The sequence below is a fragment of the Puma concolor genome, chromosome C1 (assembly GCF_028749965.1).
Source record: "Puma concolor isolate L17-30 chromosome C1, mPumCon1.1.hap2, whole genome shotgun sequence".
NCBI classification, from domain to species: domain Eukaryota; kingdom Metazoa; phylum Chordata; class Mammalia; order Carnivora; family Felidae; genus Puma; species Puma concolor.
The window spans coordinates 94,708,686-94,723,999 of record NC_141674.1 but is presented as its reverse complement, the minus strand read 5'-3'; the positions used below and the strand labels follow the sequence as shown (position 1 = coordinate 94,723,999).

The 15,314-nt window shown below is 53.8% G+C and overlaps 1 protein-coding gene across 1 annotated transcript; it reads right to left on the bottom strand.

Moving 5' to 3' along the window:
- Window positions 1-1,256: 1,256 nt before the first annotated feature.
- PROK1 (prokineticin 1) lies at window positions 1,257-7,095 on the bottom strand. Its single transcript, XM_025912512.2, has 3 exons — window positions 6,743-7,095; window positions 4,094-4,219; window positions 1,257-2,522 (listed from the first exon to the last, which is right to left on the bottom strand). The coding sequence occupies exons 1-3, from the start codon at window positions 6,812-6,814 to the stop codon at window positions 2,403-2,405; spliced, it is 318 nt and encodes a 105-aa protein (XP_025768297.1). The 5' UTR covers window positions 6,815-7,095; the 3' UTR covers window positions 1,257-2,402.
- Window positions 7,096-15,314: the final 8,219 nt, after the last annotated feature.

The following is a 15,314-nucleotide window of genomic DNA, read 5'->3' as shown; positions in this document are numbered from 1 at the left end:
TATATTCTCATAAGTAGATTCTTTTTATAATTATGAAGAACCTATTCCCGAATGTAAAGAATTCTCACAAATCCACTTTTCTTATCCCCTCCCACCTTCCCCTTTCTGCTCTTCAGTCTTTAGGGGGAAAATGCAGCAGGGAATTGGAGCAGAGGCCAATTATACATTCCTCAGCCTTCTGGTATAAAAAATGAGAATTGTTCCTGTTCGATTCACCGGGGTCTGCAGACCGGCCAGCTCCCTGGTGGGGGAGGGATGGGGCTACAGGTTGGCGTCCCCCTCTCCACTGTGCTGAGACACGTGGCCGGCACCTCCCCCCAGGCTGGCCCTGCCTGCAGGGGGCGCAGCAGGGTTGGGAAAGGCCCGGGACACCTGCACGACCGGCGGCAGCCATGGGCGGTATCTGGAGACCCACAGAAAAAGGATGGGCAGATTGGAACCCCGGACGTGGACAGGAGCTCTATGTCCAGCAGCTGAGCCTTGTCCAGAGCCTGGGCAAGAGATTCATGGCTGCAGGAAGGGGCAAAAGTCAGCAAGAGCAGGCAACAAGGTCCATCAAAGGAGCTGAAAACAAAACCTACAACCCCTAAGTGAGGCCCAGGCCTGGCCTGAGTGAGCCCTGCAGTCAAGGCGGCGCTGAGCACCCCTGAGCAAGGCTCTCGCAGATCAAGCGTAAACGAGGGAGGGCGGGAGTCCCCAGGACCTCAGGAACCACGATGCGTTTGGAGGCTTCTGGGAAACACAGGCTACAACGTACTTTTATCTTACATTTTGCATTTTTTCTAGGCGAGGACTTGAGGTGAGGCGGGGCCATGGGGAACAGCAACCTGGCACTTAGGGGATGCTCCCGGGCCCCGGGTTCAGACACAGCCTCAGGGCCATCCTGATATGGACTTTTCACCCCAAACGTGGGGGTCTGGTGGCATCAATAACTGGACACCAAGCAAAGGGCACTCAATTGCAGAAACTGGAGTTGTCCTGTCACAGTGGAGTCCCTACCCAGACACTGGCTCACGGCTCACTGCCTGTCTCCAACCCAGCCACGCGCCTGAGTCACAGACCTGGGCGGCACCTTCACTGTGCACACTGCTTGTCACCCTCCATTCAAAAATACCCTGAATCCACTTTCTCAAAGATTGCCCTAGATGGGAGGACAGCAATGGCATCTTTCCCCACCTGGAAAAGGCCCAGTCCCGCCCCCCTCCCCGCCCCTGGGTCCCCATCCTGACACAGCAAGAACACCACAGCCACTCGCCCCTTGTTCATGCTTTTATTCTGCAGCCTCGGGCATCACCACGCTGTCCTGGGTGGGCCTGGGGCAGGGTCCAGATGCGAGGGGCTTAGAGCAACTGTGTTTTAGATGACAACGGAGGCCAGTGACACAACTCCCAGACAGACAGCTTTGAACTTCCGGAAGCCCTCACTGTCTGGAGAAGATGCTGTCTCTGGGTGTGGTGCCTGTGCAGCCTGGGCCCGCGGTGGTGGTTGCACGCCTGTATCCAAAGTCGGTGTCCCTGCCTGCTGCCTCCCCTCCCACCTGACACCCCCACCCCCCACCCCCCCCAGCTGGGCAGAAGCCCTTGGTCCTCAAGGTCACAGACATGCTCCCAGGGACCGATCCTTGGGAAGGAGCTATTTGAGGTTACTCCCTAATTGCCTCCTAAAACGTCAATAGCTGATAAGATCAAACAGCCCTCCACTTGCATTTTAGAGCGAGGTAGTGGGAATTGGGGGCTTCCCTGCTTAACTGGTAAGGCTTGCTGGGAGGGGTTCGGAAGCCATGCAGCACTGGCCTGGTGGCTCCCTGCGCCTGCCATGAGGTCACCGCCTACTGCGCCCCGGGAAGGGCTGACCTTGGGCCCGTGGCCTACAACCGAGGGGTTGGTCAGTCAAAGGAAGATGACCGACTCTCAGGTTGACAGTCACAGGCCTCACAGAAAGGGCCTGAGGCTCAGGCCAGAGACGCAGAGCAGCGCACCCAAGGGGATGTGCAGGTTCAGGCAGAGAGCGCATGCGGGAGGAGGGACAGATGGGCCCGGGGAGGAGGACAAGTCACCTCTAAGGAGCAGACAGGTGAGTGAGGCAGGAGCTAAGGGAAAACAGTGTCCTTCCGATCACGTACAACCCCTCAGCCAGACGGAACAGCTGTTGCCAGGACCACGGCCCTCGGCTGGGACAACCTCAGGCCAGCCTGGCAGACCATGTGCGGGTGTCTGCATGAATGCACAGATGTGGGCTAGGAAGCAGGGATGGGGGGAAGCAGCTTGGGGCCTGGGGACAGGGCGGTGGGGGAGCTGGGCCATGTGGCAGAAATCAAAATCCATAAGAGACACCCCCCCCCGCCCCGCCCCAGGCTGTTCTCATGCAGAGGCCCAGCGTGTGTGCCGACAACAGCCAGGCTCCTAAAAGTTGATGTTTTTCAAGTCCGTGGAGCAGCGGTACCTGCCGTCCGGGCACCTGGAGCACAGCAGGTTGGGCAGGCAGGGGCAGGTGTGGTGCTGGCGTTTTCTGAAGAAGGGGACCTGGAGAAAGAGGAGAAATAGGATGACACCTTCACCATAAGGGAGGTGGGCTTCCCGCAGGGGCCCCGGCCAGCCCAGCTCTCCCCAGTGTCTCACCCCTCCATCCAGCATAACAATCACAGTTATTGCAGAGGAGGAAACTGAGGCAAGAGTGGCTGAGCGACATGCCAAGATCACACAGCTGATTTGGGGAGGAGTCAGGATTTGAACCCGGGCAATCTGGCCCTCGAGACGATGTAATTGTCCATAATACTGTCCTGTCCGCTCCAACCTTAAAGTCCCAGAGCTGCCTAGCCAAGTCCCCTCACTGACCTGACACCCACGTGAATGCACGCACACACGGTCGTTGACTGAATCTCACAGTTCACTTAGCGTGCACTTGATGTTGGGTACTGGGGACGCAGCCGTGGACAGGACAGACACTGCCTCTGCCCCGTGACTCTCACCCAGAGGCTAGACCACTGAGGCTTCCTCAAAGGAGGGTGAATAGGAACGGTTGTGACCACAGACAGCGTCAGACTGCCCCCGGTTCCAATCCCAGGTCTGCCAACTTCCCAGCGGTGTGAAAACCAGCGAGTCCTTTAAGCTCGGTGTCTCAAAAATGGGTGTTATTATCCTCAAAATGGGTTCATAATAGCACCTACCACAAATGGTTGTGAAGAGGTTTAAACTATATGTTTGCAAAAGCAGGTGGTCTGAAAAGTGGCACGCGGTTACATCGCCACCGGTGTCCCTTTTGGGAACGGAGGTCTGCAGCCGAACCACCTGACACACCCCGAGGCAGCAAGGACTGCTGTGCTGTCCCGAGGGTCTCGGCTCAGCTGCATCTCCCCCCCATTCCCCAAGCAGCTGCAATGGCGGGGGGGGGGGTGACTACAGGATGATGCTCTGACCCCAGAAGAAACCAGGGTTCCCGGTGTAGGCATATCCCCCAGGAGAGCACGAAGGACTCCTGAACCACAGGAAGCCGGGGAAGGTGACAGACACACGGGTCCCCGTACACACCTGTGGCTGCTCCCATACCTGGCCGTTCAGAAGCAAAGACCTCGTGGCCCTTCGATGCCCCCTGGGCTGGGAGCAGGGCGAGAGTCAGGTGCTTGGGGCCCCAAAGAATGAGTGCCTCCTTAAAGTGTATACGCTGGGCACGGGCCTTGCCTCACCCTAACCAGGCCTTGGATGGAAGGCCCTTCCATGAGTATTACTGCATGTTCTTGAGGGAGGGGTCCAGGGGCAGAGGCCATTCGGGACCCTTTGAGAATCTGAGTTCATATTCAGATCTGAAAGAGACTTCAGGGGTAATCATTCTACTCGCCTGGTTGTATACAGCGCCCGAGGCCCAGACAAGTCCTGCTAACTGCCCAAGACCACACAGCAGAGGAGCAGCTGGGGTTCCAACCCACAGATCTAACAAGGTGTGTGCTTAGTGCCCCCCTACTCCACCCCAAGCTTTCTCCAAAAAGCAAGGAGGCAGTGCCCAACACCCCTAAGATGATCCTAGAGTCAGTCTGAAAATCGGGGTCCAGTCCCAGCTGTGTCGCCGGCTCTCTGCCCTGAGCAAGTCTGTGCGGTACCTTTCGGCTGCCCGGGTGACACTCCTCTCCTTCCCGCCCCAGCGGGGTGCACATCCGAAGCCCACGCAGCCACAGGCTGATGGCGCAGCAGGTGCCCGTCCCACACTGCACATCCCGCTCACAGGCCTGAGAGGGGAGACAGGAGTCGTTAGTGCCCATTAGCGCCACTCAAGAGAAACCGGAAGGAAGAGGTACATTCGAAAACCCTGATGGCCTGACACCTTGGGCAGCTAATTCTTGCTCCTGCTCCGCTCATGACAGGATGCTCAGGCCTCCGCGGGGCAGCAGAACTGCATCTGAGGACCACCACCCCCCTGAACCAAGCTCCACTGAGGCTGCCCAATAGGGGGGCAACTCTCCTGACAACCTTAGAAGTTAGGAGATATGGCCCTTCCAGCACTGGGAAATGCTCAAGGGACACCGGTGACATCAAATTAATTTGAAGTCCCAAAGGCGGGAGGGGCATTGATGGCCCAAGCCCCTAGGTGGTCAGTGCTGAGTCTCCTGGGACCAGACCCTCCAACCTTGACCCCACACCCGGGGTTGGTGCTGGCCCCCACCGCGGCCCTCACCAGAATCCCCGCCTCAGCCGGGGGCCGGCACCCCCTGAGAAGCGGTGTCTCCCCCAGTGCTTCTCAGCAGGCCTCTTTGAACCCCAGATAGGGATGGACCCCTCTGGGTTGGGCTCCAGACAGGAGCTGGGCAGCCTTGCCTAGTTTCTGGAAGTTGCCATTTGAAAAGAAGGCCACACAAGCCTGCTTGAAACAAAATCGACCTCTGAGCTGCTCCAGACTCAAGTGGGGCCACGATGGAGAAGCACCCAATCTTTCCGCTTGCAGGAAAGCTTTGTGGCTTATCTGAGCTGAGATTCACAACTGGGTTTTGGTTCACTCTTCTCCAACAGAAGGCCATGGGGCAGGCTCTGGCTGCCTGCCTGGGACCTGGCAGGAGTGGGAGGCTGCCCACTGGCTCAGCCCCAGGAAGGAAAGTGGGGGCGCAGGGTCTGCTTGTCACCCAGAAGAGGTGCAGGGGGCAGTCACCTGGCCATGCAGGTCTCCAGCCCGGCGAGGGTACATCTCTCACACCGACCAGCCCCTGAAAGCCCAGGGTTGGGGCCAAGCAGGCCCTACCTGACTCTTCTCCCACAGAGTTGGGACATCATTGTCCCCGCTCTGGCAGGAAGGACCATCCAAGCCTGAATTTGGGATGGTCACTATGCAGGGAGCAGGGCCATATGACGATGTCCCACCAGCCTCTTCTTGGGAGTCGCCCTGGGGCAGCCCCTGGGCATGGAGAATGGAAGGAGGTCCTGACCCCCTCAGCACTGGGTCCCACACTCTCCTGCACATGTCTGACATGCATTTCCTTCCACCCTAGATTTCTCCCTCACTGTGCTTTTCAAAAGGTCCAGCTGAAGGGTTTGCTAGAAAGGCATTTTCCCACTACCACTCGGCCAGATGTTGGAGCTCACACAGTGAGGTAACCCGGGCATCAGCGTGAACCCTCAGCCCCCATCCCTCTCGGTGGCTTCTGTCCTTCTTTCTCAGCCTCCCCGATGGTCAAGCTACACAGTAGGAAGATTCAGAGGCTGACATTCATTAGGTATAATTTTGCCCTAACAGTGTTATTCACGCTCCGGGTCTCAAAAGCATTGACTTGCCTTTAATATTTGTTCGTCTTTGAAACTCAGTCTTTTTCCTTTAAAAAGGAGAAGAAAGAAGGTTTCCTTTCTGTGAACATTAAAACTAATACGATTCCAGGAATTGTTTGGCATTTTTCTACGTTTTCATTCTCTATGTAAAAAGTTGAGGGACTTCGGAAAAAAATAATAAATTTCCCTTTTTTTTTTTTTTTTTTTCCTCTAGCGGCTTTTATCTGGAAAGCTCTCTGGTAAAGTATTACTCTCTGTTTTAGTAAGAATGGTCCCACCACTGTAACACATTTAAGGGTGGTTCCGGTTAAAGCCAAAATGCTACAAGAGAACCATAATCCGAGTGTTTTGAATTCTAAGACAGGCAGCGCCTGTGTGTGGCAAACGTCCCTTGGGAGACTAGATTTCTGCTTGGTACCCGATGCTTGTTTTTGGGTGCACCCAGCCAAATGTTCTTATCAGAACTGGGCACGGCTAAAATACATAAAAAATAAAGGGAAGAAAGAATTTCAAGGCAACCTTTCTTAAGAGTGGAAAAGGCAGAGGTTAAATGCCCCCAATTAAAGCTCATAAGGTCACTGCGTTTAATCAAGTCATCATGCTGTGTAAACTAAACCTGACATGTGGACCACATTGTATATGAAAACCAAAATTTTCACAAAAGATAAATCAGGGGGTGCTAACCCACTTTATAGAGGAATTTCTTATTACACAATAGGAATCTTCATGTTACCAGAGGTCGAAACGTCAAAATGTTTGATGTTCTCCTAATGCAGTTGGAAATTAGATTTGGTTTACACACAGCTGCTCAAAAGTGGATCCCGTCTAGTGGAGTGAGGTCTAACTAATCCGAAAATCATGTGGAACACCTCTCTAAAATGCCGGCTGACGCCCCAGTTTTTTTGGCTTGCCCCCTGCCTGGTCGCTGGCTCCCATCCCTTGCAGACCCTGACATCCCCCCCCCAAACCCAGGGCGTAGAGGAAGTTGGACGACTTACCCCTGTGATCACGGCACAGTCCGACACAGTCACCAGAAGGAACACGATTGAGACTCGCATGGCCCCTTTCATGGTCACTTGGGGTGAAGGCACAACGCCTCCCGCTCCACTGCCTGTCGCTGGCTTCCACTCAGCCTCGTGTGCCAGCTGGGAAGGCCAGGCTGTCCGGCCCCCTCCCTCCTCCCAGATTTATACGGTCCGATCCAGGCTGCCTATGGGTGCCTGTCTCTGCTCTTCCCTTCCCCGTCACCAGTGCTATTCAGATGATCGCAGGGACGAACGTGAGACCTGAATCCCTGATGACATCAAATCACCATCAAAACCAATAAAAATGAACACATCGGGACGCTGACTGGCTCCAGCCCTGCCAGGAACACAGAGATGCAGTCAGTTACATACATTTCCCTCCATAGTCTTGTCTGCCTCTGCTTTGCTCAGGGCGGGGGTGGAGGCGGCTCTGGCAATGAATTAAGGGGTTTACAACATCACCATCTATCCTTTTCTGCTCCAAACTGTGCAACGTGCAGGATCATCACAGTCAAACCAACAAGAATGGTCTAGGCATTTACCATCGACCATGTGTTCAACACCGAGTTGGTGGCCGAGAGGACACAAGTGGGTAAGGGAGTGTCCCTGTTCCTCTAGGTGAAAATTCCAATAGGGAGAAATGAGACAGTAAGAGAGCAAGGCCAGGTTTGTGGGGTTGATGTCTCTGAGAGGCACACCTAAGGAATTGTTCTCTAAGAAGCTCAGGAGAAACACCAAGTGTCACCTGTACAGGAATCAAAGGGCAGAAGATGAGCCGGTGCCCAGATCTCTGTAGAGAAGCATGCTTGGGCCGGGGTGCAGCTAACAGGGGCCAGGAGCCTCACTGCTGCCTTCCTGGTTTGGGGGTGAACATGACAGTGGGTGAGCAAACATGTTGGGTTCAGGTGCCAGCTTTGTGGGACGTTGACTTCAGGCACGGGCCCTCCTGCTAGGAGAGGAAGCCCCTGGTCCCAGACTTCCCACCCCAGCCAACCCAGAGAGACCTCCCGGAATCCTGTACCAGACAATCTGCTTCTCTCCGCAAGGACAAAAGCTATTGCTTCTGAGGTATGCTTTGCAATATGTTAATAGATGTTACACACACCAATAAATAAATACAAGATGTCTATAGTCAATGCTTTGGGAAACACTGATTACAGAAGTTCAACCAGGATTTATACTGCGGGACTTTTCAGAGCCTTTCTTAGGCCACCAAGCAGGAAACGTAATTTGCAGGATTTTCCAAACGGAGTCACCCATCGAATGGCTTTTTTCTCGGAGTGTCTCAGGAAAATAGGGTTCTCACATAAAAACACTGGCAGGCACTTAAAAGTGCAGAGAGAGGTGAGCTAGCACAGAAGCTAAGAGTTAGACCCCAGAGGCAAGACATTTTGACCTCTGGTCCCAGACGGCTCATTAGTTTTATGACCCCGGGAATATGGTCAGTCTCTCTAAACCTCAGTTTTCTCATCTCTAGCATGGGGGTGATAGTACCACTCACATTATGGGGTTTTGTGAATATTCATCCATTTATTTATTCATTGGCTCTATATTTATTCACATTGAAGGTACGGCTCTTGGTGCTGGAAATAAAGCAGTGAACAAAGCAGGGTCCCTGCTCTCATGGAGCTTTGCTTTTAGTGCGGAGATCGGTAATAAACAACCACACAAATAGATTTATAATAAAATGGCTAGGGGTGCTGAGTTCTATTAGAAAGGAACAGAAGTCAGCCGAGCTTAACGAGTGATATTTGGGATGGGGCGAGTGTCTCTCTGAAGAGACGCTAGAGAAGGCCTAATAAAGTGAAGGGGTGCTCTGGGCAGGGCCCGGGAGGAAGAACCAGTGCAAAGGCCCTGCGGCAGGGCCTTCTTGTCCAGTTCCGGAGCAGCAAGGAGAGTGGTGATCAGGGGAAGCGGGGAGAGAGGTGCAGCTGGAACAGGAGCCTTGCAGGATGTGGTGTGGGCCTGACGGCAAGTGTGCCTGGGTCCTTGGGGAGGGACAGGATGTGATTTCCACTGTGAAAGGATCTCTCTGGCTGCATATGGGAGATTAAATGAGATGGCGGGTGTGACAGGCTTATCACTACGCCTGGTACAGAGTAGCGTTTGCTAACTATTAGCAATTTCTATCATTAAAAAAATGGGCCTATCTGCCTTAATACAGACTTCTCCTGTGAGAAAAGAATCAACACAATGAACCTGGAGGGCATCCGGGTGGCTCAGTCAGTTGAGAGGACTCTTTATTTTGGCTCAGTTCGTGATCCGTCCTAGTTCACGATCAGGGTCGTAGGATCGAACCCCAAGTCAGGCCCCACACCGAGCGTGGAGCCTGCTTGGGATTCTCTCTCCCTCTGCCCCTACCCCCACCATGCTCACATGTGCACTGTCTCTGTCTCTCTGTCTCTCTGAAGAAGAAAAAAAAAAAAAACCTGGGGGGACCTGGGTGGCTCAGTCAGTTAAGCATCCGACTCCTGATTTTGGCTCAGGTCATGATCTCTTGGTTCGTGAGATCGAACCTCGTGTTGGGCTGTGTGCTGACAGCACAGAGCCTGCTTGGGTTTCTCTCTCTCCCTCTCTCTATGCCTTCCTCCCACGAGCGTGCAAGCTCTCTCTCTCTCTCTCTCTCTCTCTCTCTCTCTCCCTCTCTCTCAAAATAAATAAATAAACTTTAAAAAATTGATGAACCCGTACAGCCCGCCAGTACACTGTGGCACTGAGTCAGGTGCACAACCAGAGAACAGAAAGACCACCCAGCCCGTCAAGACACTCACCCGGAGGAAGAAAGCAGGATCGTGCCGGGTGCTGGAGGGGTTCCTGAAAGAGTCCTGTGGGCTCCGGGTGCCCCGTACAGATGCCCCCTCACACGGGCCACCTTCCAGGAGACGACGGTGGATGGTGGCTGACCACCCCCGTCCCGCCCCCCACCTCCCATGCTCACTCCCTTCCTTCGGCACAAAACTAATTACCCCACACAGGGGGTGAAGCATGATACTGAGAAATACTGTTGCAAACAAAACCAGCAACACTGGTTGAAAACATTTTGTTCACCTTGGACAGCAGGCACTTGAGGAAAAGCCAGCTTAATTAGAGAAGGTGAGGGATACATGGTGACCTTGCTGGAAATGCCAGAAGAGGCTTTGGGGAGCTTTCAGGGCTCTTTACCCGGTAACTCGATTAAGCAAACACTCGCTGAGCGCCTCCCACATGTCAGGCCCAGGAATTCCTGGTTGCTGGCTCTGATTTCTCTGGGCCTTAGAGCTCTTCCTATTCCTGTGTACAGGTGGATTTCAGCGGTGTTCTTGACACGTTTTAGCCAGATAAGGGTTACTTTGGCTGACAGAGGGAGCACAGAAGAAAGAGCAGGAAGCGGGGAGGCCCTGAACTAGGCAGGCAGGCACCCCAGGAGACAAAGGCGACGCGAGAAAAACGGGGTGACAAGCGCTAACAATGAACTTGCCTCCCCCAGGGAGAAGAAAGCTGGCAAGCTGTGCGGCGGGGCCAGAGAGGGTGAGGCAGGTGGGCGGGGGCAGCCCGCTGCTGAGCGACTGTAGGAGAGGGTCCCACGCCAGGTGCCTCGTGACTGGGGCCTGGCCCTGCTTCTCGCTCCAGCGGATGCCAGTGCCACCATTTTCCGTACCGTGTGTACAGCTGTGCGTGTGTGGGTGTGTGTGCTTGGTGAATACGGGCCGCTCTCTGGACCGAGGTCAGTGCTGAGCTGGCACCCTCCCCTGAGGTGCTCTACCTCCATCTTTAGATTGATCTGACTCCAAGGGCGCCAGTGTTCCCTTCCAGCTCCACAGTGAGGTCCTTGTCCCACAAACTACAAAGCTGTGCGTGTCCCAGGGCCTCACTGCCCCCGCCTGGAAAGTGATCACTATTATCAGTTTCATTGCCTACGGACTAAATGAGAATTGGCTCTGGGTCATTTAAGAGCAATAGGAAGGAAGAAATCAACAAACAATGGAAACCCGAGCCCTGGGGCCAGGGCTTCTGAACCTTGGGTCACAGCCTCCCAAGGAGTTCCTGAACAGAATTCAGAGGACCTCTAACTGAAGGTTAGCGTTTTCTTCATTTTCTTCGTTTTCTTCGGTGCTCACTGCAAGCCACAAGCACACAGGTATCAGTAAAACCTGGGTCCTCGTCACCAAAAGAAGTTGCAGATGTTTTCATATCCTATCAGCCTCGTGGCAAACAGCTCGAAAGATTTCTACGCATCACCGTGTTGAAGTCATGGGAGTTATTGGGCCCACTGCGAGGCTGTGTCGCTTGAGGCCTTAAGAAAGAAACACACGTCACATGTCACAGCTTTGTTTTTAACATAAGGCTCGATAGCTATATTTTAATGCAATTGATTTCCTTTATAATCTTACATACTTTATTTTATATATTTAAAAACACAGGGCGCCCGGGCGGCTCAGTCGCTTAAGTGTCCAACTCTGGATTTCAGCTTTGGTCGCGATCTCACGGTTTCGTGAGTTCGAGCCCCGAGTCGGGCTCTGTGCTGACAGTGCGGAGCCTGCTTGGGATTCTCTCTCTCTCTACCCCTCCCCCGCTCGCACTTTCTCTGTCTCTCTCAAAATGAATAAACTTAAATAATGAAAACATTCTCCTGAGCAGGGATCATGGACCCCAGTGGAACCCATGGTAGAAAAATAGCTAAGAATCCCTGAGGCAGAGTGAAGACACAGAGAAAAAAGAGAAGACCCAGGTGAGTGAGGTGTAAGGTCATAGTCCAAAGAGAGAACCGTAAACTGGACACATTTGAGGAAAAGAATGTCAAGAAGGAGAAGGAGGGGTGCGGGGAGGGGAAGGACCAGAAGCAGCAGCTAGAATAGGCCCCACGGTGCCGTCACTGGGGTCAGACAGAGCAACAGGTCTAAGACAGTAGGGCTATGTCCACACTGAGGGATCACAGGGAGAATGGCTTCTAATCTGGATCCAGGTGAACTCAATCCCTGCTCCCTGTGCCTCCCCAACCCATATACAACTTATGCCCCTGTCTACCTCATCCTCAGAACACTTTGGATTGAAAAACAGAAGCAGGGGCACCTGGGTGGCTCAGTTGGTTGAGCATCTGACCTCGGCTCAGGTCATGATCTCACGATTTGTGGGTTCCAGCCCCGCATCGGGCTCTGTGCTGACAGCTCAGAGCCTGGAGCCTGCTTCAGATTCTGTGCCTCCCTCTCTCTTTGCCCCTCCCCTGTTCACGCTTGCTCTCTCTCTCTCTCTCTCTCTCTCTCAAAAAACAAAAAAAAATTTTTTAAAAAAACAAAAACAGAGAAAAAACGAAAACAAGGACCCAGGTTCCCATCAGGCTTTAAATCCTCAGTCCACACTCAAGTTACTTTAATCCCAACTGTCCAACTGGGTTTCCAATGCTGGCAAGGCCTCTTTGTTCTACAAGTTGAAGATGTGATTTAAAGGGAAGACACCAGGGGCGCCTGGGTGGCGCAGTCGGTTAAGCGTCCGACTTCAGCCAGGTCACGATCTCGCGGTCCGTGAGTTCGAGCCTCACGTCAGGCTCTGGGCTGATGGCTCAGAGCCTGGAGCCTGTTTCCGATTCTGTGTCTCCCTCTCTCTCTGCCCCTCCCCCGTTCATGCTCTGTCTCTCTCTGTCCCAAAAATAAATAAATGTTGAAAAAAAAAAAAAATTAAAGGGAAGACACCATTGCCATAGTGCCAGAGACCCTCAAGTACCTAAGAATATGCGCCTTAACGACCTGGGTGCGTTAACCCGAGGTCATCCTGACACCATCCACATGCAGGCTCCACTCACGGCAGCTGCTTGCACCCAGCCTGGAACGCGGCCCCCCTCTCTCCTTCAGCTGTACCTATTCCTTCTCTTCCCTCCACTGTCAGTCTCTAGAAGGATAGGCTACCTTCCTTTTCCCCTACCACCTCCGCAACCCTCTCCAGCCTTGTTTCTGGTCTCACCGACCAGTGACCCTGTCCTTCTAAATGCCAAGCACAAGACATCATTTCCGTTTTTTAAAGGTTTTTAGTTCTTTATTTTGAGGTGGGGGAGAGGGAGGAGCAGAGAGAGGGGGGGGGAGAGAGAGCAAGCATGAGTGGGGGAGGGGCAAAGAGAGAGAATCCCAAGCAGGCTCCACACTGTCAGCACAGAGCCCAACTTGGGGCTCCAACTCATGAACCGTGAGATTATGCGCTGAGCCGAAATCAAGAGTCGGAGGCTTAACCGACTGAGCCCCCAAGGTGTCATTTTCAACCCTGTCTCAAGTGAATTTTTGCAGCCTTTGCTGCAGTAACTACTCCCTCTTTAGATTCTTCTTTCTTTTTTTCCTGACATTGTTTTCTCTATCTTCCCTACCCTCTTCCTTCAGAGGTTCCTCTGCTCCTTCCATCCCTTAAACTGTTCCCTGGGGTCACATTTAATAACCTCCTAGGCCTCCACACCCACCCGGAATGCACCTGCCGACCACCAAAGTGCTTATGATCCCGACCTGTGTCCCCACCCCCGGGGCCCCAGTCTCATCCCTACGGCCAATGGCCCCAAAGCCTTTGATACCGTGAGACCCGCTGGAACCCCATGTCACAGGCCCCTGTCCACAGGCCCCCAGCTCCTCTTGTTCACCCTCGCCCCTAAGCCCACTGGTACTGCCCAGGGTTCTCAGTTACAAGGAACAGACTCCCGCGTGGCCAGCTTCAGCAGAAAGGGAATTTATTAATTGCTGGGTGTGCTGAGAAACAGGTTGGGGCTGAGCTCCCAAGAACAAGTCCCAGAGCCACACCGCAGAACTGCCTAATGGGGGAGGGTGCCTGCCAAAGCCAGATGTGCAGGGCCCTCCAGGCCGCACCTGGAACATCCTTCTTCACACCGCCTGGTTCCCGAGGAAGGCGCACATGGGCCTTCTGACTGCAGAGCCCGGTCTTCCCTGCACCCTACACCCCCCGCAAGGACACGTATGGGGAAGGGCCTGACTCGTAACTGAAGACACAGTGCTCAGAGCTCTCCACAGTGTCCTGCTGCCCCGTTCTTCCTCCTGTGTCCCCCATTCAGTTAATGGCACCACAAGACACTCAGCAGCCCATCCAGGGAGTTTCCTGGTTCCCTGAAATTCTCTGTTTTCATGAGTCCTGGTATCCTGTCACCTGTGCCCGCCCCCAACTCACGCGCACCTTTCCCCTACCCCGCACCTTCCGTCTTCACCACCACTGTCCATTACCATCTTCCCGACCTGCCCCCTCCGGGCTTACCCCTCTCCAACCAGCTTCCACACAACCCAGACATCTGCTGTGCTTGTGATCATCCGCTTGGAGATCAAAAGTTCCTCGAGGACTCCTCACCGGCCTCTGACCTCCGGATCAAACTCAAACCCTCAGGCTGTTGTCCAAGGTCCAATGGTGGAATGACCCGCCCTGCCCTCCTTCCCCTCCCAGCATCCGACCGCACACACTCACCTCTCCAGCGATGCAGAACTGCTCACAGCCCCTCCCCGGGCCAGTCTGCGTCGTCCCCCGACACCTTCCACGTGCCATCCCCTTCCCTCTGGCCTGGGTGATGAAGCCCTACCTTTCCATCCAAGTCCAGCCACTTCCTGATGGTGCGAACTTGGACAAGTTACCACACCTCTGCGGCCTTGGTTTTCTCTTCTGAAAAATGAAAATGATATCCTCCTCGCAGGTGCATGTAAAAAGTACACAAGGAAACCCTGCACAGTGTTTAGACATTGCAGTGAGTTCAAAGGTGCCCCCCCCCAAAGATGCACCCTTATCCCCTTCATTCCAACCTGTGGATGTTACCTTTGCAGATGTAACTAAGGGAAGGATCCTGACACGACATCATCCCAGGTTACCAGTGGGAATGGCAAATGTCCTGATAAGGAAGAGCCCAGGGGAAGATGGAGACAGATGTGGGGGCGATGCCACCACCAGCCCAGGAATGCCAGAAGCTGCCCGACGCTGAAAGAAGCAAGGGTAGATTCTCCCCAGAGCCTTTGAGGGAGCAGGGCCCTGACATCACCTTGATTTCCAACTTCCAGCCTCCAGAACGGCGAAAGAATCCGTTTCTGTGGTTTGAAGCCACAGAGTTTGTGACAGCTTGCCGGACAGCCACGGCAACTAGCACAGACATGCAGAAACCATCTCTCCTCCTCCCCCTCCGTCCTCACCCCTGCCAGCAGGGGCCCCACCAGGGAGGCTACGGGGCTGGGGACCAGGGAGGCCAGGCCCCAACCAGCCAGCGGCACATCGAAACCCCGTCTCCTTTACAATCACTGCAGAGAAGGCCTCTCTGAAAAGCAAAATCTGAACACAGACATTTGCACCACCCCTCACGCCAGAAAGGGAACAGCCCAAAGTTGCAGAGCTAGTAACGTACGGGACCGGCTTCACCACTCAAGGGCAGGGCAAGGTGATTAGTTCCCATTAATCTTAGCTTCTTGAAAACTCCCCAGAAAAGTACAGCATTTGCTTGTTTGCCTGCTTGCTTGCTTGTTACGTTTGTGGTTATTATTACTATGATTTTTAGTAATCTCTACACGCAACGTGGGACTTAAACTCATGACCCCGAGATCAAGAGTCGCAT

What these genes read in the sequence shown, in the direction of transcription:
- PROK1 (XM_025912512.2), bottom strand. Translation starts at nt 6,814, where the DNA reads ATGAAAGGGGCCATGCGAGTCTCAATCGTGTTCCTTCTGGTGACTGTG. An exon ending in ACTGTGCCGTGATCACAGGG is followed by an intron (nt 4,220 to 6,742) that starts GTAAGTCGTCCA and finishes CTCCCCTCTCAG; the next exon opens with GCCTGTGAGCGGGATGTGCA. An exon ending in GTCACCCGGGCAGCCGAAAG is followed by an intron (nt 2,523 to 4,093) that starts GTACCGCACAGA and finishes CTCTTTCTCCAG; the next exon opens with GTCCCCTTCTTCAGAAAACG.